We start from the raw sequence: 22,769 nt of genomic DNA, 5'->3' as shown, positions 1-22,769 counted from the left end.
AAGTATACGCTACAGAAACGCTCCTATAATATTTCAATATCTCAAGGTCGTGGTTAAAGAAGGCAAGAAAGCCGTCGCGGTGTTGGACATAAAGTCGTCGATCTTTTTGGAACTAGTGATGCTGGCTTCGTAATCACAAATTATAAATCCTAACCAAGGCTATACCTCGAAGATATTTGAGAAATAATATTCAAAAAGAGCAGCCTTGCTGTTAAAGATGACAGCAAATTTGATGAAGTTCGGGTTTCGAACTTCAAGTATGTGCTGCTGTTGAAGAAACAGCACTAGTTATTGTTTTGAAAACTTTTCAATCGAAATAAAACATCAGCATAAAGGATATCGTGGAATCAAAACGAATTCTATTAAATACTCTTTTCCCTGACACCACCGAAGAAAATTGTGCCAGTGAAAGCTTCGCCGATTAAGAAAAGATTGTGGTCGAACATTGAAATAAACTTAGAAACAAATATGAATTACTGTCATATTACTTTTTTTGTTAAGTTTTTATCCTATTCAGATGGAAATTAAAAGAATATTGTTTTATCAAAGCTATAATGCCATATGGTTGCCTCAGCTAGCAGAAAAAAATGTTTATAATGGACAATATTATTATGGGACAGTTATGCTTTTATTTTTCGTTTGGGACAGTTCAGGTTTGAAATTTTTTGGAATAATTTTCGAACAAAGTCCGTCTAAATTAAAGTTTTTTAGATAAATTAGGATATAAATAAGCTACTTTCGTGCTTTTCTCAAAATCGATAAAATTCCATATGGGACAGTTATGCTTTTATGGGCAGTATACATCCTACCTAATTGTGTTCGCGACAATGAGCTAATTGACGCTCAATGCCAGTCAGCTTACTCAGATATGAGGGACGCTTCGCCGCTTGATGAGAGTCATATTGGGCGACTTTAATTTGGCAGACATCTCGAGGAAACGATTCACGAAATTTCGCACGCTTTCATTAAAACTTCACTACGTGAGGATTAACGAGTCACTCGCCAATATTTTTCGAATGCTTTTCGCGGTATCAACGCAGTATTCAACAAAGATTGAAGCATCACCTGAAGTCTTTCTGGAACTACGTAAACAAGCAACGTCTGGGCTCCCTTAGTTACTTACCTAATTAGCTCCGGGTCGTAGTTTCCTCTGCTGTACGAAGAAGTCTCCATTCCACTCGGTCCAAGGCCGCAATTCGCCAGCCACGTAGTCTGCGTAGGGTCCGCAGGTCACTTTTCACTTGATCGATTCATCTTGCCCGCTGCGCGCCCGCCGTCTCGTTCCAGTCGGATCATTATTGAGAACTTTTAACCGGGCTGTCGTCCGACATCCTCACAACGTGCCCAGCCCATCGCAGACGACCGATTTTTGCGGTGTGAGCGATGGGTGGTTCCCTAAGCAGCTGATGCAATTCATGGTTCGTTCGCCTCCTCCACGTTCCGTCTTCCATCTGCGCTCCGCCGTAGATGATGCGCAACATCTTCCGTTCGAAAACACTAAGGGCGCGTTGGTCCTCCACGAGCATAGTCCATGCCTCATCGCCATAAAGGACTACCGTTCTAATCAGCGTCTTGTAGATTGTTAACTTCGTGCGGTGGCGAATTTTGTTCGATCGTAGCGTCCTACGGAGTCCAAAGTAGGCACGATTTCCTGCCATAATGCGTCCTTGATTTCTTAGCTGGTGTCGTTGTCTGCGGTAATCAGTGAGCCCAGCTACACGAACTCTTCTACCAACTTGATTTCATCACCGTCTAAATGAATCCGGGGAGGGAGGTCAGCATTCACTTCTCTAGAACTTCTTCCTTTCGTGTATTTTGTTTTCGATACATTAATGACAAGTGCAATCCGTTTGGCTTCAGCTTTCAGTCCGATGTACGTTTCCGACATCCTCTCAAAGGTACGTGTAATGATGTCAACGTCGTCAGCGAAACCAAGAAGCTGGACGGACTTCATTAATATCGTGCCACTCGTGTCTATCCCCGCTCTTCTTATCACACCCTCCAAAGCGATGTTGAACTGCAAACATGAAAGCCCATCACCTTGCCGTAACCCTCTTCGAGATTCAAAGGGACTCGAGACTGCCCCTGATACTCGAACAACACATATTACTCGATCCATCGTCGCCTTGACCAATCGCGTTAGTTTATCCGGAAATCCGTAGTGGTGCATAATCTGCCATAGCTGATCTCGATCGATCGTGTCATGCCGTGCCGATTTGAAGTCGAAGAATAAATGATACTAGTCGAAGCGCGAAAATCTGATCCATGGTGGCACGGGCACCCATGAATCCCGCCTGATATTGCCCTATGAACTCCTTTATAAATGGTGATAATCGACGACATAAGTTCGGAGAGTACCTTGTGCGGCGTTCAACAGACGACTCTGCAGTGGTTGACGGTGGTTGACGGTGGTTGCGCGGTAATTACAACAATCCAACTTGTCGCCCTTTTTGTAGATCGGACACACGATGCCTTCCGTCCACTCTTCCGGTCTAAATCTTGACAATGGCCCAGTGCAGCGCTCTAGCCAGTGCGTCACCACCGTATTTCAGCAGCTCGCCGAGTAGCTGATCAGCCCCAGTCGCTTTATTGTTCTTCAGCCGTTCGATCTCTTCTGCTACCTCCTGAATGAATATTTTCCTGGCGGTCGGGGGCTGGCATTCTGTCGTCTTCTGCACGTGCTCTAAGATCTATTGCCATATCGTCACCTTCATGTTCAGCTACATCGCTGTTAAGATGCTCGTCATAATACTGCTTCCACGTCTCGATCACCTTGCGTTCGTTCGTGAGAAGATTACCGTCTGAGTCCCGACACATATTGGCCTGCGGCACCATAGCCTTTGCGCGAACGGTTTAACTTTTCGTAGAACTTCCGTTTATCGTTAGCACGGTACAGTTCTTCCATCGCCTCGCGATCTCATTCTTCTTCGTCTGGGCTCCCTCCCGTTATCAATGGAATACAACGGGGAAGACTGATAGACTGACTTCGTGGATGAGCTAATCTATCTTTCAGATCACACTTTGCATGTCAAGGTAATCTACCTTGTTTCACATTCAAAACTACTACTGGTGTGCCACAAGGTAATAACCTGGGGCTTTTGTTTTTTGTCTTGTACTTTCCACATTGCTATTCTACTGGATTCCGAATGATGTCTTGTGTTCGCCAGTACCCAGTCGCGGTCTTGAAATTCGTCGAGCTTTGCTACCGATTGCAAGGGCAAAGCAAAGCCTTGGGCTTGAACGTTTTTCTAGGACTTGGCCCTTCTTTATCGACAGACTTTGCGGCCGGCTGTTAGAGTACAGGACAGTTACGGACCTAGTGCAAAAATCCTACTCACTCTATATCTAGCCGAGATTCGAATTGGGGCATTTTTCTAGGAATAAAATAAGTAGTCAATCGGAGCAGCACATAAGAAAATAACTCTAGTTGACACTGCCGTTTACATTTTTAACAAATAGGAACCATATTTGGATTTCAAAACGTAGTTTTCTAGAAGGTGAATATTTTCATCATAGTATAGATATTACTTGATGCTGAATGTATTTTTTACCACTGTTAATGTTATACAACTGGTAGTCATCTACTCTAATCGAAATGAAGGAAGGAAAGGTGCCATTCCCCATTCTGTTATCAGTCGCAGCTTACTGTGGCTATTGATACTGTACACTCGGGATCGTGTGGAGAGATTCCACACTACATATGATGATGATAGCCCAGCAACTGTAGAAACACCGCGAGCGCGATGTGTTAACTTTATCGGTGTTGTTTGTGCGCTGTGCGATTCGTTGGTTTGTCTGGGGTTTCTGTCTTCCCCCATTCCAAGTGATTTGTGACACGCGTATCTGAAAGTCCGAACTGTGGCACGTCAACCAAGTAACACTACTGCGCGGTGGTGCTGGTGATAGAAGACCATGTGATTCGATAACGGATCCTGTTGTGTACGTCAGTCAGTGGAGAGGATGGCTGCCTGCCCCTGATGATGCACAGCACGGTGTTGTATTGGTTGGTGTGCGCACCGTCGTTGTTGGTTTAAATTGATTGCTCTGAGTCAAGGTAGGGCAGATTGTGACTAATGCTGATTTTGGTCTTACAGTTCAAGCGAGTAATTAGATTGGATGGAAGGGAATTTCAAATATTTATTGTATCTAATGATTAGCGCAGAGTAATCGCGTTATCTTTTGTTTACCACAGTTAAGTGGGCATGCCATAATACGTACGTATGGCGGCGAGCTGGTTTATTACAATTCATTCCGTTCTCGCATGTTTTTCGATTCACAGATTGCGGCATACCACCACAACGTTATATTATACTAGTGGCAATTCTGTGAACTGAACAAGGCGACCAGATAGTGTATACATTTCCCTTTGGATTATAAATCGATAGTTTTTCAATAAAATTTAAGCATTAACAACTATTGGATATAACAATTTGTTCTGCTTTTTTAAAGGTCGAGCTAGCGCTATGGGATACCGCTGGACAGGAAGACTACGACCGGCTCAGGCCTCTGAGCTATCCAGACACCGACGTCATACTGATGTGCTTTTCCGTGGATTCGCCAGATTCGTTGGAAAATATTCCCGAAAAATGGACCCCTGAGGTAACTTAAGAGTTTCTAAATTTTCAGCGTGCATTTTATAACCATAGCTTTTTCTCTAGGTGAAACATTTTTGTCCAAACGTACCCATAATTTTAGTTGGTAACAAAAAAGATCTCAGAAATGACCCCCACACAATTAAGGTGAGTAAAACTTTTTGTTAGCTTAGTCTTTCCAGTTGGTGGCTATGTTGCTGATGTTTTTGATTGATTTTTCCTTCGTTCAGGAATTGGCCAAAATGAAACAGGAGCCAGTGAAGCCACAGGAAGGACGTGCAATGGCTGAGAAAATAAACGCATTCGCTTATTTGGAGTGCTCGGCCAAGTCGAAAGAAGGCGTGCGTGAGGTGTTCGAGACCGCCACCAGGGCTGCGTTACAGGTCAAAAAGAAGAAGAAGAGTAAATGTGTTTTGCTCTAAAAGAGCATCAGTACTGCTTACTGCAACAAACAACAACATACACACAACCACAACTACATACACAACAAGAAGGGTGAAGTAATCGAAAACAGTGTTAGGAAAACAAACGATAAAGAAGGTGGTCGCCGTCGATTAGTTGAAAGAAATTTTAGGAACGACCGAAAAGCAAAACGTTTTTTTAGCGGCAGGATTGATGGGCATCGTCTTACGTTTCTTGGAGAGGAATAGAAGTGTTAGGGATGGACGCAGGACAAACGCAATGCCGGAATCAAGAATCAACTACTAAACAAACAGATCTATCTCTACCGTATAGTAACTACAGCAAAGCAAACACACAACATACATATTTTCAGTTATGCGGGCGTTTGTGCGAGCGTAGAAGAAATGTACGGAATGTGCAAGAAGACGTATTTTACTCCAACTTCACTTATTAAGAACAAAAGAGTAAAAAGCGTTCCGTGAAAACAGAAATGTAAGCGTAATTATATTCGCAACAAACTTATTGGGTATACACACAGAATCAACACTACATAGCAAAAAACAGACCGGCAGACGCCAAGCATTTTACAGCAAGACACGAAAGAACGTGGCCGGGTTTTCTTTCCTCTCCCGTCTTTTTTATTACTTGTCGCGCGGGCATCTATTAGATGTGTTTTTATTACTAATTAATAATGGTAAAACTCCTATTATTATACTTTAGATTATATGAAGCAAAGATTATTTGGGAGGAAGAAAAGAAAAAAAAAAAAATGTTGGAGATAACAGTCTAAATAAAAGGCTAGATTTTTAAACAAATACACAAACAAACAAAAAACGAAAAAAAACGGTGGCGAAATAAAATACTAACACTTAATGAGAAATACGAGAAACCGAGGGAAAGTCGTCGTCCCAGGGAAAATGACGATTTTCTGTCTATGTGAAACCACCCACCATCCGGAATCATCCGTTTCGTCTTTCGTTTACCCCACCCGGTTGCCGTCGTCACCACTGCGCAGCAGGCGTAACAAGAGTTCGTTTTACATCGGAATAGTTGCGAGCAAGGAATTTACACCCGAGGTAAGTTGATCACAGCTTGAGCACTTTCGGTTTCGTTTGTTTGTTTTGCTTTTGGTGACCAGACTCTAGCTTCTCGCGCGTTGTTTGTTGGATTGCTGCATATGATATGCGAGTGGCTTGATAAATCCCAGTTTGTCAACGAACTAGGCACGTATGGTTTTATTTGGTATAGATGGAATAGTGGACGATTTTTTTCAAACTCCAAAAAACCGCAACATGAACACTACTTTTCTAAAGACTCTTCAAAAATTTAATACGAAAACTCTACAATGTTATCATCATTTGAAGTTGTCTAAAAAATATCCCGACGATTTGCCACGGTTTTTAACGAAGGCACAAATTACAGAAAAATGTGAAAACGAACATTGCGGAGTTAGTGCAACGATCCTATTTGACTCTACCGCTACCGGTGCTACTGCTCAGCCGAGATTCGAACATACGTCGACTGATTTGTTAGACCAGCATCGTACCTCGAAGCAAACTGGGCAAAGCAAATTTAGAATTTGAAATATATAATATAATAACTAATAGGAAAAGAGATACTGCAAATGTCAGAATTAAATGGATACCAGTAAAATAAAATCTGTAGGGTGAATTATGTACTTTGGACAGGTGTTACGCGTACTCTATTTTGGACTTTTACGGCAAAATCGAATAGAAATGTCCAAAATAGAGTACGCGAAACGCCTGTCCCCAATATGTATATATCACCATAGTAGAATCAGTCAGTTACTAGACAAGTTCCGGGAGAACAACTTGAGGGCTTGTCTGTTTGTGAACTTCCAGGCGGCGTACGATTCAGTCGAACGAAATGAGCTGCGATAGAAAATACTAGAACAAGCGTATCTTGGTACGTCCGTGATGTGTCGCGGTGGGCCGCGAAGTAAAACGACGAATTGCAACTCAAATCGGGCCTTCTACGGATTTACGTAGTCAGCTGAAGTCCCGTAGTTTGCACAATCGCACAAAACTGGCGCTCTAAGGAACACATCCTTCCGGTGATACTTTACGGACATGAATCATGGATGCTAAAGGAAGCAGATCGATGAATTTTGCGGTCAATACTTGGTGACAAAAAGAAAAATAGAGTGTGGCCCAGCCGCATGAACCATGAGCTGTATCAAGCTGTATCAATAAACGTGCTGTTGAGAACTTGACCCTTCTTTATCGACAGACTTCGCAGCCGGTTATTAGAGTACAGGACAATTACTGGGCTAATGCTACGATCCTATTGATTCTATAGCAGCACCTCCCAGGCGAGATTCGAACATAGGACGACTGGCTTGTTAGGCCAGCATCTTACCCCGAAACTAACTGGGCGGACCAAGCACACAAACAAGCATGATATAGTTTAGGTAGTACAGTGGGGCATGCGGTGGTGAGTTGGGCACGTGGCCAGAATGTGCGATGAGAGAGCAGCTAAAACTATTATCAACAGAGAACCAGGAAGAGGCCGTAGACTTCGGGACAAATCCTGCACTCCCTAGATGTGCGCTGGATGCGAGGATGGTGCACATTAATCTGGTTTTCGAAGAAATTGGAAAACGGCATCTCAGGGCCGACAGTACTGGAGGGCTACCATTCGTTCGGCGCAAGATCGATAACGAACCATCGCCAGTTAAGTAAGTAAGCAGTACAATACAATGTGCGCTTCGCCAAAATATGAAAAAAAAAATGGAATGAAACTCGTCTACACTAGTCGAAACAATCAATTTAAAAGCAGGTTAGGATCAACATAGGACCTAATGGAGGAATTGGGAAATAGAGGACCACCTGATAACTGACTCACTGACCCCGTGCAACTATACGCCGTACCCAGTATTCAAAAGGTGACTAACGCTGGAACGATGCGGTCGGCAGGACATGTTGCAAAAATGCCAGACAATTATCCTATGAAGATGTGTTTCGAAATTCAAAGTAATCTAGTAGAATTAAACAGAAAAAGTGTCATCTTTCTCCATGGATTATTTTAACCATTTTACGACACTGAATGTCGGGTTTTTGATTGCATTTAATCAAAACCAAGATATAAAAAATATTTAAAGAGGCCGCAGCGTTTTATTTATTTGAATGTACTGCCTTATCCAAGTAAAATTTGAAAAAAGTTATGTATTGCAAACTTGTAAGTTAAATATTATTCGTAATATTCTTGAATAAGGTGTTGCTCCTTTCGTTTGTATTTTCATTGCGCACCCTGTCCCCATATTTGGTGCACAAAGAGCGTCCTTTTCATAACTTTTTCAAATTAAGCTTGGTTGGAGCAGTACAACAGTCAAATAAGAAAAATCTGCATTGCACATGGCTAGATAAATTTTAGCTAAAGTAAATGAGAATATGCCAGACTTTAATCGAAACGCAGGTGTGAAGTTTAGAGTAATAATTGTTATTACTGCTTTATTTTCGGTTTTATATTATTTTTTCTTCAAGGTAAGCATTTTTAGAAATTAATGAAAGTCCTCTTAAACTTCCCTAACATGTTTTCCAAATTTGCACTAAAATTTTGCGTGTGTGTCTTTCTGAGCGATTACCAACAAACGTGCATTAGACCAGACCATTTTATTAGTTCATCCCAATATTTGTTAGGGAAGTTTTCTAACTGTGTTCTTCTTTTTTCTTGTGCCTTCTTCTATTTCAGAAAAGATGACTTGTATAATATGTGAACACTGATTCGATCAGCGAACAAATTTCCCGGTTGTAGTGACCAGAAAGATAAACACGCTAAAGCAACCAACCGGAGGGGAGTAAACTAGGCAATCATCATTTCACCTGTTCCGCACAGAGAGAAACAGACGTTTAGCTAGAAATGTAAAACTGCCGAATCGACTGGGTGTGTAACAAAACACTACTGATCGCCTTTTGGATACTTTCATAGACCACCTTACTTACTTAAAATCGCATCGATCGTTACACTAGTGTTGTAGAAAGTTTGTTTTTCCAGAGAGAAAGATCCCGGCTTGAACTGGAGTTGATACAAAATTTCAAGAAAGGACAATTCGTAATAGTACCTCACGGTGAATCAATTCACAGTTTGCCATTGTGTTAGGTGTATTCACTAACTAACGTCAAATACCAACCAGTTTCAAAGAAAACAATATACACAGTGCTTGTTTGGATTTGCATTTATTGAAGCTCTAGATTTGGTTTGTCACCCAACAACTGCATATTCGTCCAATTCAGTCAAACCTGCACATACGAATTTGGAGCAATTTCCTAGCTCAAAGAAAACCTTTAATCCACGCAGCCACACAACACATGAGAAGTAAGTAGAACCTGTGTCCTGTGTGTGTATGTGTGCGTAACAACACTAGGATAAAGAAAAACTAATTTCCTCAGCTTTAAACTGGGAAGAAAAAATACAGATATGTGAGATAAAGTGCTGAATATTAAAAAAAACTAGATTAAATTAACACCGCAGATCGCTGAATCTACTTCGGTTCAATCATATTTTGGTTTGTACAGCAATATTGTAGTTTAGTAATTTCTCTGAGCAAATGTTGCTGTTGCCATTAAATTTGTCGTGTGGTTAATCCGAAGTACCATTGTAACCAACGTTCGGAACAAAAAATTAATTTGAATTTCACCTTAGGTTGCATTACAATTGTCTCACAATAATACAAGCATAGTTTGTGCGTTGGGTTTGTTGCATCATTGTCCTATTGAGTTTTATTTATTGATGTTTATCAATTTTACTAATGGGTAGAACAAAAGCAGTATAATTAGAATAAAAAATTGTATTTTTGTAAGCAAGCAAATCAGTGCGATTTAATCAGACACTCTTACATGGTGCAAGTAGCAATGATAAAAAAAATACATGCTTTCAAAAGTAAACATAAAATTGTTGATCGTCATTGACCAACATTACAGAAATACGTGTCTGTAAAAATGGCATCAGAAAAAAAAATTTGCATGGCAGGTAAAAATTCTAGGCAAGACCAGAAATCAATTATCAAAATAAACGAATCGCAGAATGTATATTACACACACACAATTGGTTAACCTACCGCTAACTTCTTCAGCTATCATAAACATACACGTACATTTAGAGACTTCATATAGGTAAAACTAACTAATTGAATTTTGAATAAAAAAAATACATTTTTTCATTTTCAAAACGATCATTCATACGATAAATAAGCCCTAAATGTAACATTTACTGATTAGTTAAGTACACGCGAGCAGGAGGAAGAGAAAATGAAGAAATGTTTTTAAAACTTTTATTGATTATAAACGCAAGCAAACGCAATGTTTTCAGAAGACAGAGACCACTGACTTATTGTACTCCGAATACACAGAACTTGGGGGAAATACTATTCGGTCGCGTTTTTTTTCCTGTTGGTATCCGAAATATAGCTCTCTACTTAGGCCATCACAAATATTTTATAAAGTTTTTGTCCTTCCGGTGTTCGGCCACTGAAGGGGGGGGGGGGGCGAAAAAAAACAAAGTGAATTTTTTAATCGAGCAAAAAAAAAACTTGAGTATAAGCATTTTTATTTAAAGTTTAAACGTGAAAACCAAATCTATTCTTGCTTATAATATATACGTTATTATTTTCTATGCAAAAATCTACAAACAAAAAGACAAAAACGTAGGAAAACTTTTTTGGACGATTTTCGGAAATTACGTTGTTCGAATTTCCGTTTCTATTTCGTCAACTTGTACACTCATTTTTCGAGTTTTTCAGACTGTAGAGCCCACAGACAATTGATTTTATAAAAAAAATTTGACTCATATCCTACAAATTATTTTTTTGCCCTTCGATTTTTCAAGCCAATTTCCAAGGGGGGGGGGGATGACAAAAACTTTGAAATTGATTTGCAATGGCCTTATTTAAATCGAAATAACCACTGACAATGAAATGTGATGACAACTTTCGTATTTTTTGTATTGTTAAATGAAACTAATAACACTGGCTAATGACTCATATGTTTCTAGCAATCTTGCAATATCATTTGCATAAGCTTTTAAAATAATAAGTGGCTACAGCTATGCTCACAGTTGAGCTCAAGGAGAATTTTTTTTAGGGTCATGAATAGGGGAGTGTCGGATACAATTAAAATTACAATTAAAATACAAAAATGGCCCCAAAACCCGGGTACCGGATGTTCCGGGACCAATGCTGATGTAGCCATTTGCCTTCAAAATGTCTTTATTATACTTTCAATAGTCTTACGTTATCATCAAGCTGATGTAATTTGACGTGTCGCAAGATAAATCATCCTAAAATTCAAAAATGGACTCAAAAACCAGGTACCGGATGTTCCGTAACCGATGGGGAAGTGGCCATTCGGGTCCAAAATGTCCCCATTGTACTTCCACTAGTCTTATTTTATCAAGCCAATGTGATTTGATGTGCCGCAAAATGAATTATCTCAAAATATGAAAATGTTCCCCGGGACCTGGTAGTGGGTGTTCCGGAACCGACGCAGAAGTGGCCATCAGTCAACAAATATTCCCCAACATACCTTGGGTGCTAGTTTTTGGCCATAGCTTTCAAACGAGGTAAAGAAAACGAAATTCGGATTGAAAATGGATGAATGAGAGCAATTTCAAAACTTGGGTCGTTTTCGACCCTTAATGCATAATATGTAACTTTTTTTGCTGTGGCTCTCCTAGATGTCGCTGAAAGCTGAAACTCCCCCACAATGCTAATTTTTCAAAGTTAGGAAAAGTCAGAAAATTTCAAGTCTCTAGCTCGTACCGTTACTGAGTATCAAGCTTTGTAAGTATGCCGATGGGTCGAAAACGACCCCAATGCACTAGGAAGGTTAAATTGTCCATTAGCGCTAGAAGCAAGTAGTTGTTACTCTGTTCGCTATCTCCACAACTGACTGTTCATCCCATTTACACGGGAAACTGTCAACCGACTTCCGGCAACTACCCAAATAATATGTCATTAACGCACATTACACATTCCAGGCAAATCCTCTAAAAATAATGCTGCCACAACCCCCACCCCCCGCATTTTGAAGGCAGGACCGACCGGCCGGTTTTTGTAATTTTGAGACTTGGCAACCCTAATCAATTTGATAGAACATTCAATGCAGCAAAACGTTTGAAGATTTGACTTAAGGCCCAGACACAATACATACAGATTTTACTACGTTACGGCAATTTGACAGTTTTTCCATGCGTTTTGTGTCAAATTTCTGCAATGTAGTAAAATTCGTATGCATTATGTCTGGGCCTTTATGAATCATAATAATAATTAATAATTAATAATAATTAATTATTTATAACTTTTTTATTTATTCAGGGCATTCGATAGACCTAATCGCAAAAAGAATACCTTTGGTTAGGACTGTCCTAGTCGCGAGTTTTAATCTTTCCTTTTTCTTTCAGTTTGCTTAATTTGGAAAACCGATTCGTCTGAGCGATCGGAAATCTACGACGACCTAAATCAAAGAAGAATAACAATATCTATTTGACCACATAACAACACTACAACAATATCCGTTTCCGTTTCCAACAATATGGGACAAAAACCAAAATAAATTCATGCGATGTGACGAACTACCTGAAGTCAGGAAAAGTTAGCAAGGAAAAAGGTAAGAGAAGATAAAGTAAAACTTTTAGTAAATTTTATAAAAATTGTTTGTCGTCTCAATGAGTTGACCGTATTATAAAACTATAAACGTAGAATACAAACGTAGAGTATCCACCTTTTTACGAGCCATAATGAAGGACGTGATCAATCGCTTATTTCCCAGCGTCTGTCTCGCAGTTTTTTACTAAAAAAAATGTAGCTTTAGGTCTTTAGACCATCTCGCACGTTGAGTCCCCCTGTGCCGATTCAGGTAGGGTTGTTGTGTAGAACCGTTTTCCTTACGACATGTCCGGTTCACTGTAGTTTACCGACTTTCGACAAATGCACGGTGGTAATCTCCCCAAGCAGCGCCTGTACGATTGATTCATGCAGCTCCGCTTTCAGCTTGTACTTTGCAAAATATCGTCCGCAAAGACGCATAAGTCCTCCGTGAGCACGGTGTGTCGATCTAATTGGGGGTTTGTACATTGTCAGGTTCGCATGTTAATCGTAGCGTTTTGCGAAGGGTAAAGTTCTCGGACGAACCAAAAAGATTCGCACAGATTCTCTAGGATTTCTAGCGCTGGAATCGTGTGAAGCAATTGTGTAGAGGATTCGCACTGAATGCCTCGCTTGTAGAACCAGGATTCATATATGAAAGCCTTCATCCAATCCAAGAGTGGGATTCACGGGATACCTATGGTATAACTCGGTAAAGGAATCGCCTGCACTATGAAATTAGAATCCATTATATTCTAAAAGCAGGATTCCTGGAGTGTTAGCAAGGGTAGGCTCGATGCTCTGCTTGAATATGCTGCAGGATCTCCTGATTTGTGTTGTTGCCCGCGGCTGCCAGCGATCCCACATGCACGAACTCAACTACTACTTCTTGTTTGTTGCCGTCAAAGATTACCGTCCGCGAAAAAGGCACGTTCGTCTCATTAGAACCTGTATCATTCATGTATTTGGTCATCAACATGTTTATTTCAATCCCAATCCTTCAAGCCTCTGCTTTAAATCTAGCGCAGCTGGCCTCCACCGTGGCAAATTTTCTGTCTTTAATATCTAAGTCACCTGCGTAGCCAAGGAGGTTGCCACCTTTCCTGAAAATCAGGCCTCTCGTTTCGATATCTGTTCGTCGGATCACCTTAAGAGCGATGTTAAAAATCATGCAGGCTGTCTGTAGCACCCTCGTCGCATCTCGAAAAGACTCTGGACTCTAACAGCCTCTTCCAGCCGAGATTCGAACATGCAACGTACCTCAATGCCAACTGGGAGGCCAAAATTGTAACATTTGTCTTCTATTATTTCAAGTCATAAGTGTAATTGTAAACATAATTGTCCCGTGACGAGCAGCTGTCGTACGTTGCCTCCAGCCTCGCGTAGAACGCTTCTTTCTCATCGTCGAGTCTACCTTCGTGCGGGCAGTGCACGCTAATGATGCTATAATTGAAGAAACGACCCTTTATCCTCAATACAACAGACAATACACATCCTCTCGTTGATCGCCTTCCAATCTATCACGCGATCCTGCATTCCGCCCAACACTACAAAGCCCGTTCTCAGTTCATTGGTAGTGCCACCGCTCGGGTAAAACTGGGCCTTTCCACCACGGATCTTCCATACCTTCTCTCCTTTGCGACAGATTTCCTGCAGAACTACGATGCCAAGTTTGCGGGGTTCAAGCAGTTCAATCAGCACCCGCTCGCATCCTGTGTATTCCGCTCCGAATTTGCTTGAATTTTGTAAGTGTGATTTAATTTAGGTGTGTAGCCGTACTGGGGCAACACTGCCGAGTCTCGCGATGGGGCTGCCATCTTATAGTGCCGACACTCACTATACCTCCTTCCCGTTTAGTATACGACCTTAGTTTCCACCGGCGTTGGTTACCCGATCTCCGCTAAGGTTGCTCGTATTCCGCCTGGTACCACGAGGAGGTCGGGATCGGAGTTGCTGGATAAGAGGCTAACAACCACTATGGGATCTATATTCCGCATTATCCAGCCATTTACCAGGCATATTTCGGTACACGAGGTGGATGATGCGAGCCGAGGGCATGAAAGTGAATTCCAGTTGAGTTCAGGGGCTCAGTGAATGGGGGCCAATAAACGAAAGAATAGAACACGATAGTTAGAAATCTTATAGCAATGCACTGATATGCGCCAACAGATGCTGCCAACCTACAGGAGAGAGTTGCTACAGGTAGGTGAACAGTGTAATTGAGAAAAATAAAAAAAACTTTCGAATGACTGTATTTTATAAGTATCCTTTTTACACAATATACTTTCTGAGAATGAAACAAGGGTAATAGCACTGTATTTCGTAAAAATTCGAAACAAATCATTCGTCGTTATTTCGAAATTTTCTTGGCGCACACCGTCTGTTATGGTCATGTTCGCTTCCGCCAACTTCATCTAACCAATGTTTCTGGTGACTACTGTCTTCATTTCCAGCTTCGGTTTCATTATCGTCCAAGATATCTTCATTAGGCGGAATTAACTAAATTCGCGTCTTTTTGAGACAAACTGGAACTCATTGCCGTTGTGCTATTGGGGCACGCGTCCTTACTGTAATGGCAGCTGACTAGACCTGACCAAAACGTAATTGGATCATCATGGGACTTAATGGAGGATAAAATCCGTTTGTTGAGGCACTCCCTTTTGTATAGTTCCGCAATCATGGTCGAATCCATCACATAAACGTTAGTTTTCTTGCCACAGGAGGTCTTGTAGAATAGGACCCCCGGGATTTGGTTGAAATTGCCGGGTAAGATACAACCACAGACTAACAGACGTAACACTTCGAACAAATTTTTCATCAAAGCATCGTTTCAATGACACCCCTAAAACTTGGAAAAAACACTAGCATCACCTGGTGCAGTCTTCGCGCTACGCAGACTAGGTTGCTATAAATTTAGCAGTGCTATAAATTTACTTGTATATTATTTGATAACAGCACCAGCGCAGGCGAGCGGCGTTCTCGCGCAGCGACTGTTGTTTGAGTCTTGGCTTAAGCGAAAATTTGAAATGATCGTTTTTATTGACGATGAAATGAGGCTTCAGTGTTACGTCTGTTAGTCTGTGATACAACTATCAGGTTTCGTCAGCAGCTAGATAGGTTGCGAGCTTCGGTTGGGTTGTCTTCTTGCTCGGTATAGACGTGTTACCGCCTTAAGCCTTACGGTAGATAGTTTTGCCACACAGTACAGCGGTCAGCGACCTGGCAAAGGGTGAACATGTGCAAATCTATAACCTCTGTTCACCAACTTCTATCCCTACGTCCACGTGGTGCCGGCTGTGGTACGCAATCTTGGTTTTCGTACGTAAACAGGGAAGGGGGCACAGTGGCTCCCGCCCACACTGAGATGGTTGCCCCGTCAGCGGGATAGGAACCTTAGACTAACAACCTACTGTACCCGAAAAGAATAATCGTTGCCACATCCAAAACACGGGTTAGAAACCTTACAGCAATTCAGTACTATGCGTTAACACAAGCTGCCGACCTGCAGGGGAAAGAAAGTTTCTACAACCAGCTAAACAGCGTGGTTGAGAAAATCCTGAAGGGGGACATTCAAATCCACTTAGGCGATTTCAATGTGATAATTGGCTCAAACAACGCGGACCTTGAACGCGTCATGGGACACCATGGCCTAGGAGAGATGAGTGAAAACGGGGAGCTGTTTACAGAATTTTTTTGGTAATAACAACATGGTTATTGGTGGACTGCTCTTACCTCATAGACTAGCACATAACGTACGTGGGTTTCCCGCGACGGCCGAACAGAAACCCAAATCGATCACATCTGAATCAGCCGGAAATGGCGAAGGTGCCGATGTATGCAACAAACGCAGCGCTGAAAGTGCATCGGATCATCACCTTGTTATCGCTGAGACAGACTTGCGTGTAGCAAGTGTCTAACGACGGGAGGAGAAAGTTGAGTACCGTTACGACGTCCGCTGATTGGATATCCTAAGCTGAAAAGGGCCTTTGTCGAACAACTTGAATCCCGGAGCCTCGGAATTACTACCTGGTTGAACCGTCGAAGACCAATGGAGAAGAACGCTTTTATCATCACCAGTGACAAAACCCTCGGTAAAGCGCGCGGCGGGTGTGGGGAGTGGATCTCAGATGAAACTAGGAGGAAGATCGACGCGCGCATAGAGGCGAAAGTCGGCATTGACCGAGCGCGAACCAGATCGGCTAAGACAGCTGCTCGTCAACGAAACGCCGGATGTAACTGGAGAGGGCTGTTAAACGAGCTTGTAGGCGGGACGAGAGAACCTGGACTAATCCCTAACCGAACAAAGAGAAACCGCCGCGGCCAATGGTGATATCAGCATGTTGTACAATATTTCTCGCCGCCTTAGTGGTACCAGTATGAATACAAAGATGGTGCTAAAGGACAGAGCTGGTCAGCTACTAATTGACCCTACAAAAAAGCTTAAGCGATGGACTGAATATTTTGAACAACCTCTCCGAGTTTCAAATGTTTGAGACCAACAAAACCAGCAGCGTATGACGCCAACAGTTCGTCGAATTAATCGCGTTAACTCGGAGCCGCCATTACTGGATGAAATTGAAGCAGCTATCAAGAGTATGAAATCCTATAGAGCGCCAGGAATGAACTGTATTTCAGCCGCGATGCTTAAAGCTGACCCATCTTTGTCAGCCCAAATGAGGCATCAGCTTTTCAGCAATATTTGGGAAACCACAACTTTTCCGGTGGACTGGATGCAGGGCATATTGGTCAAAGTTCCTGAATAAGGAGACCTAACTGGTATGGCATCACGTTGCTCTGTATTAATCTCAAAGTACTCTGTTCTGTAAGGTAATCCTGAACCGTATCCAGGAGAAGCTCGACACTACTCTCCGGCGGTAGCAAGCTAGATTCCGTGGTGGCCGATCAAGTATAGACAACACTTTGACAACACTCACTCACTATATTAAAGCAGATCAAGGAATACCTCGACTCTTCTGCTGGTGTTCGTTGACTTTGAAAAAGCGTTTGACAGACTGAACCACGAACACGTCTGGGGTGCACTTGAGCGTAGAGAAGTTCCAGATAAGTTAGTCCACATCAAGAAGGTTCAGTTACAAGGTTTCTTCCTGCAAGGTGCTGCACAATCACAATGGCGTCTTGTCCGACCATATAAGGGTTACTGCTGGTATGCAACAGGATTGTGTATTGTCATCGCTGCTGTTTCTCATCGTTATGGTTGAGAGACTAGAGCTGTTGACAGTAGACCAAATCCAGGACTGCCTTGGAATCCTCTAACGATGGAGTAGCTAAATGACATCGACCTACCCGATGACATTGTGTTGCTTGCACAACGCCGAATCGGTGTGCAGAACAAGCTAGATGACCACTCCGAGAGCTCCCAGGCAACGATGCACCAAAAACGAAGTCTACGGAAGTGATCACTGATAATCCCGTCAACTTCACAGTAGCTGGACAATAGGTTGAGTAGGTGGAAGCCTTTCCATATCTTGGTCGCCAGACAACGCCCGATGGTGGTACCAAGACTGATATAGTCACACGAATCATAAAGGCCAGGGGTGCTTCTGCAGATTTGCTAAACAACTGGCGCTCAAACCAGTTCAATCTACATGCCCCCAAATCCGAATTTTCAACTCAAACATCAATTCCCTATCGCTGTTCAACAAAAAAACTGCAGGTATTTATTACTCGTAGCCTACGATATAACATTCGGGCCTGGTGACCTGACAACAGGAAGAACTCCATCATCGATGTTATCAACGGATGTCCGTACAAGAAATTTGGTAACGTAGGTGGAAGCGGATCGGACGTTTCTTGAGGAGAAGGGACAACAAGATCTACAGAGCAGCACTTGACTGAAAATCGCAAGGACAACGAAGAAATAACGAAGGAGAATGTTGACACTGTTAGAAAGGAGGGAGGCTTGCGACGACGAACATCGCTCGAGAACCCAGAAATAGCTATAGTTTGCTCTGTCTGTTAAATTTTACGAACGCGGGTACGATTTACTCAAACGTTATAGAGAATTCGCAGTCAGTTTTGCAGTCCCTTTGACAAGGCTCGCAGTGCAATAGTCGTTTCACTGAACTGCTACGATAAATCAGAAGCAAATGATAGAATGATTTATGTATTTTGGACAAGCGTTACGCGTACTCTATTTTGAACATTTGTATTTGATTTTGCTGTAAATGTCCAAAATAGAGTACGCGTAACGCTTATCCAAAATACATAAATCACCCTAGTGGACGTCGAAACTTTTTCCTCTAAAGACATACGGCTGCCATGTAATTAAGCACGTTCGCGTGCATTCAAAAAGGTGGTTCAATGTTGTTTCCTGTAAGACTGATGGCACGATGGCGCGTTGCCTCATTTTAGGAGCAACACAGCCAGCGACGCTTCTTCTTCCAAAATCTACCGTTTGGCTAATAAATATCTAACCAACTCCGCGCATGTGCATGAATAAGCAGACACATGCGATAGACTGGTTCAAGCTTGTATAAGAAAATATTCATGTTCTATACGGTGATTGCCCAATCCGTTTTTCATATGCGGCCTTATTCTGTATTCCGACGGATCGTTTTTTCGATCGAATGAGGATGGTATTTCTTATTCGACTAGCAAAATTAAATAGACAAACAACAGGATCAAAACAGTTTTGATCGAAATTGAGAACCATCAGCGGAATAAAAGAATCTGATCCTTAACTCTACCTTGAATAGTTACAAAATTGTAAAAATTTAATTTACGAAAGTCGTGATGACAAAACGATAGTTAAACTTTATTTCTGATTGTCTTGAAAAATCTTGGAAGGGTTACACACGGACAGATATGTTTACCAGAGATTTCGTTTGCTTGGATACAGATAGTAGGGGATAACAAAGAGATAACGAAGATAATCAGGATGAGTGGGTAACAAACTATTGAAGTAAAACAGCCTACTTTGCCTTTTCCCTAGAATTTAGCCTATTTCATATTTCTTACTGCCTCAAAATCAGACACAGAACTTTAGATTATAGCACAGAAAATAAATATGTAATGAATCAGACTACTAGAGAGCTAAGACAACCTTCGATGCTGGGCGATGACTCATAAAAGTGGGTTGTTTGGCTGGGCTGGGTGGTGGGCGGATAGTGACACGGCACTACCACACACCGGTCGGCTTCCGACGACGACGACGTCAAACCACGCTCGAACGAACAGAACTTATCGTTTACCGTTCTGTTTATGTTTTCGTCTGGCGATACAACCTTGCGCAGTCTGGGTCTGGGCGGTGTTGTATTTGCTGGTGCTGCTGCTGGGCGTGGATGTGTGGGTATGTTGCCGCTATGGTTTATGCTTTCTGGCAAGTAAAAAACGGTGACTGTAAATTGTACTGTACGCATATCATCAGAGGACTGAAAGAAAAACGCATCGCTTGCGTTGCAGTGCAGAAGTTTTGTGATTCGAACGATTGCCAGAAGCAGCAATATGTTGCTTTTGGTGCGGAAATCGCTTCTACTGAATTAGCGAGGAAAATGTTCTGAAATACGACGCCTAGTGGTATTCCCGTGTGTTCAAAATCGGTGCTTTGTTCTCCGGTGGAGTACGAGAAAAAGAAAGAAAAACCAACCGCAAGTGCAACTCCTTTGTTGGAGAACACAACCAGATTGAGAAGAGGTGCATCGGTTAGGTGAAGTGAAAAATCATCCAATTGAAGAGGCACATCATGGCAGGCGATTTTTCCGGTTGTACCGCCCGGAAAAAGAATCGTGCTCAATCGATCGAGTACAACCCGGCGAAGATCGACAACGGGGAAACGTCGAAACAGCAGCTAAATCCGCTGACCACTCGAAGCGGATTGCGGGTGTACAAAATTGTGATCCTAGGCGATGGCGGCGTAGGGAAATCGGGTAAGGACGCAGACATTTGCCTTTGTTTGAAAGTGGGTGGTGGAGTTGAAACTAGTTGGTTAGGGAGGTATTACGCAAAAGAAAACGGACGAAAAGTGACTCGAACTGCGAGCATTGTGTAGTCAAAGATCGATTCAAGGTTGAACGGGCGGAAAAGTGTGCGTGTGCGTACGCGGTTCGTCGAGGGGCGGGCGGGAATGGTTTAGTGATAACAGAACAAACACTGGGTGGGTGGCTAGGTGGATTTAGTTAGCTATCTATACTGCCGAAAAGGGAACAGCAGGCATCGGAACACCCACGCACAATGATGACGGAAAGCCAGTGCTGCCAAATGGGGTGTAAACATCGATTGTCGAGCTGAGGCAGCACTTGCGAAGCATTTGCAAGGGGGTTGGTTATTCAATTATTTACTGCCAAATTTGTTGTGACGGAGTTGAACTACCTTAGCTAAAAGAAAATTGCGTCGAAAATTGTAAATTAACAGCATGGCTCGGTAGCAACAAATAACTTTAGTCTTAGATTTGCTTTCGAATGAAATCGAAAATATATTCGAATGAAATCGAAACAATCGTATGAAATCGGAAATAGGCTAAGACCCCCCCCCATCCCTAGAAAAATGGACCTGGCGAAATGACCGCAAGACCGCTAGTTAGATAGTTCTACTTCTGCCAATGTTCCTGATGACTGCTCCTTTTATCTTTAGTTTTTATCTATGGTCACTCAATACTTCTCTATTGGACAGACTTGGGGATAATTTGGTGGCTTCAGCCCTTTGGCGATGAACTGGATTCCATTGTCGCTGTACCATTGTAGCATCACGTCCTTGTTGTAAAATTGCGCTATGGAACACGGTGAAGGGTAAAACCCGTTTGTTGGGACACTCTCTTTTGTATAGGTACTTCCGAATTCATAATCTTATCCGTCACAAAACACTGGTTTCCTTTCCACAGAACCAGATCCCTTACTAAATCATGACTTCATTCGCAAACTTCTCAAAGAAACTTACCGGAGACTCTATCCAAAGGAAATATAAATAACACGATTTGCGTTTTCCACAATTACAGCCGTCACGCTGCAGTTCGTGAGCCACAGCTTCCTGGACTACCATGATCCTACGATTGAGGATTCCTACCAGCAGCAGGCCGTTATCGACGGTGAGGCGGCACTGCTCGATATTCTCGATACGGCCGGCCAGGTCGAGTTTACCGCCATGCGGGACCAGTACATGCGCTGCGGGGAAGGTTTCATCATCTGCTACTCCGTTACGGATCGGCACAGTTTTCAGGAAGCGTCCGAATATCGAAAGCTCATCGCACGGGTACGCCTTACGGAGGATATTCCGCTGGTGCTGGTGGCCAACAAGCTGGATTTGCAGTCCCAGCGAAAGGTACTTTCTAAGGTTGAATTATATCTTAATTACTTTTAATGGTTGTCATTTGTAGGTCTCCACTGAGGAAGGAAAAAATCTAGCCAAACAGTTCGGCTGTCCATTCTACGAAACATCAGCTGCTCTTCGTCACTACATCGATGAGGCATTTTTCTCACTCGTTCGTGAAATTCGCAGAAAGGAAACTCAACGAGTAATTGATTACTAACTTGTTCGTGTGGAAGTTCTTATTACAGGTTTGACTGGTTCTTCTCTTCTTTTTTAGACCCTAAATGGAGGCTCGAGTTCCGAGAAAATTCATACCCGACGGCGTAGCCGGTGGTGGCGACTGCGCTCCATATTTGCTCTCGTATTCCGACGTCGTCGAAATCTGAACGGAAGTATCAACTAAGCAGGGGTGAGTTTATGAGCGTTCCGGTTGATCCACAGATAAATACCAAATCTTGACTTTTTGAAATTATTTTTAACAACATTATACATATATAATATGCTTTATCAATTGTGATTAGAGTTATGTTCTCAAATAGGATTCCAAGGATTTCGAAAGTATTTGTGTTGCTACCAAATGGGTTTCTGAAACTTGAAGTATTGCAGAAAACCACTTTCAAACACGTGTAAAATTGGTGTGACCAAACATATAGTGGGCTTGAACTACAAAATTCCATACAAGGTTAGGTTATGTTTATAAAATTGTTGTTAAATAGTCCATTAAGGCGTTTTGACGTTTACAAGCAGTTGAAAAATGTAATGTACGGAACTGCATTAGAATACAGTAGTAACATCCTGCACCGGGTTCTGTTTAGAGGTTTACCGAGTTCCACCAAATTCATAGTTCCAAAAAAAAGTTAGTCTTTCGGTGCATTATATGCAGATGTTAGAAGTAAAGTAAGAACAAACATAAA

At 42.2% G+C, this 22,769-nt stretch overlaps 2 protein-coding genes across 4 annotated transcripts in view; both read left to right on the top strand.

Annotated features, from left to right (window-relative positions):
* The window catches only part of LOC128738956 (ras-like GTP-binding protein Rho1), a 40,648-nt gene extending 30,274 nt beyond the window's left edge, over window positions 1-10,374 (top strand). For all 3 annotated transcript variants that reach the window (XM_053834458.1, XM_053834456.1, XM_053834457.1), the window contains exons 3-6: window positions 4,450-4,599; window positions 4,659-4,739; window positions 4,823-6,070; window positions 8,706-10,374. In XM_053834458.1, coding sequence (XP_053690433.1) covers window positions 4,450-4,599; window positions 4,659-4,739; window positions 4,823-5,014 — 423 coding nt within the window. In that variant the 3' untranslated portion in view covers window positions 5,015-6,070; window positions 8,706-10,374. The remainder of the gene's footprint in view (window positions 1-4,449; window positions 4,600-4,658; window positions 4,740-4,822; window positions 6,071-8,705) is intronic.
* A 9,707-nt stretch (window positions 10,375-20,081) lies between these two features.
* LOC128737675 (GTP-binding protein Rit2) lies at window positions 20,082-22,769 on the top strand. The gene is made up of 5 exons (XM_053832366.1): window positions 20,082-20,480; window positions 21,545-21,867; window positions 21,923-22,060; window positions 22,133-22,264; window positions 22,395-22,769. The coding sequence occupies exons 1-4, from the start codon at window positions 20,297-20,299 to the stop codon at window positions 22,256-22,258; spliced, it is 771 nt and encodes a 256-aa protein (XP_053688341.1). The 5' UTR covers window positions 20,082-20,296; the 3' UTR covers window positions 22,259-22,264; window positions 22,395-22,769.

The sequence above is a fragment of the Sabethes cyaneus genome, chromosome 2, assembly GCF_943734655.1.
Source record: "Sabethes cyaneus chromosome 2, idSabCyanKW18_F2, whole genome shotgun sequence".
NCBI lineage: Eukaryota > Metazoa > Arthropoda > Insecta > Diptera > Culicidae > Sabethes > Sabethes cyaneus.
Note: the sequence above shows the minus strand (reverse complement) of the source record. Positions and strands in the feature narration are given on the sequence as shown.

Bases quoted from the DNA above. Each gene is read 5' to 3' on its own strand.
- LOC128737675 (XM_053832366.1), top strand. From the start codon at position 20,297: ATGGCAGGCGATTTTTCCGGTTGTACCGCCCGGAAAAAGAATCGTGCT. The intron at 20,481-21,544 runs GTAAGGACGCAG...CCACAATTACAG, and splicing joins TGGCGGCGTAGGGAAATCGG to CCGTCACGCTGCAGTTCGTG. The intron at 22,061-22,132 runs GTAATTGATTAC...CTTCTTTTTTAG, and splicing joins GCAGAAAGGAAACTCAACGA to ACCCTAAATGGAGGCTCGAG.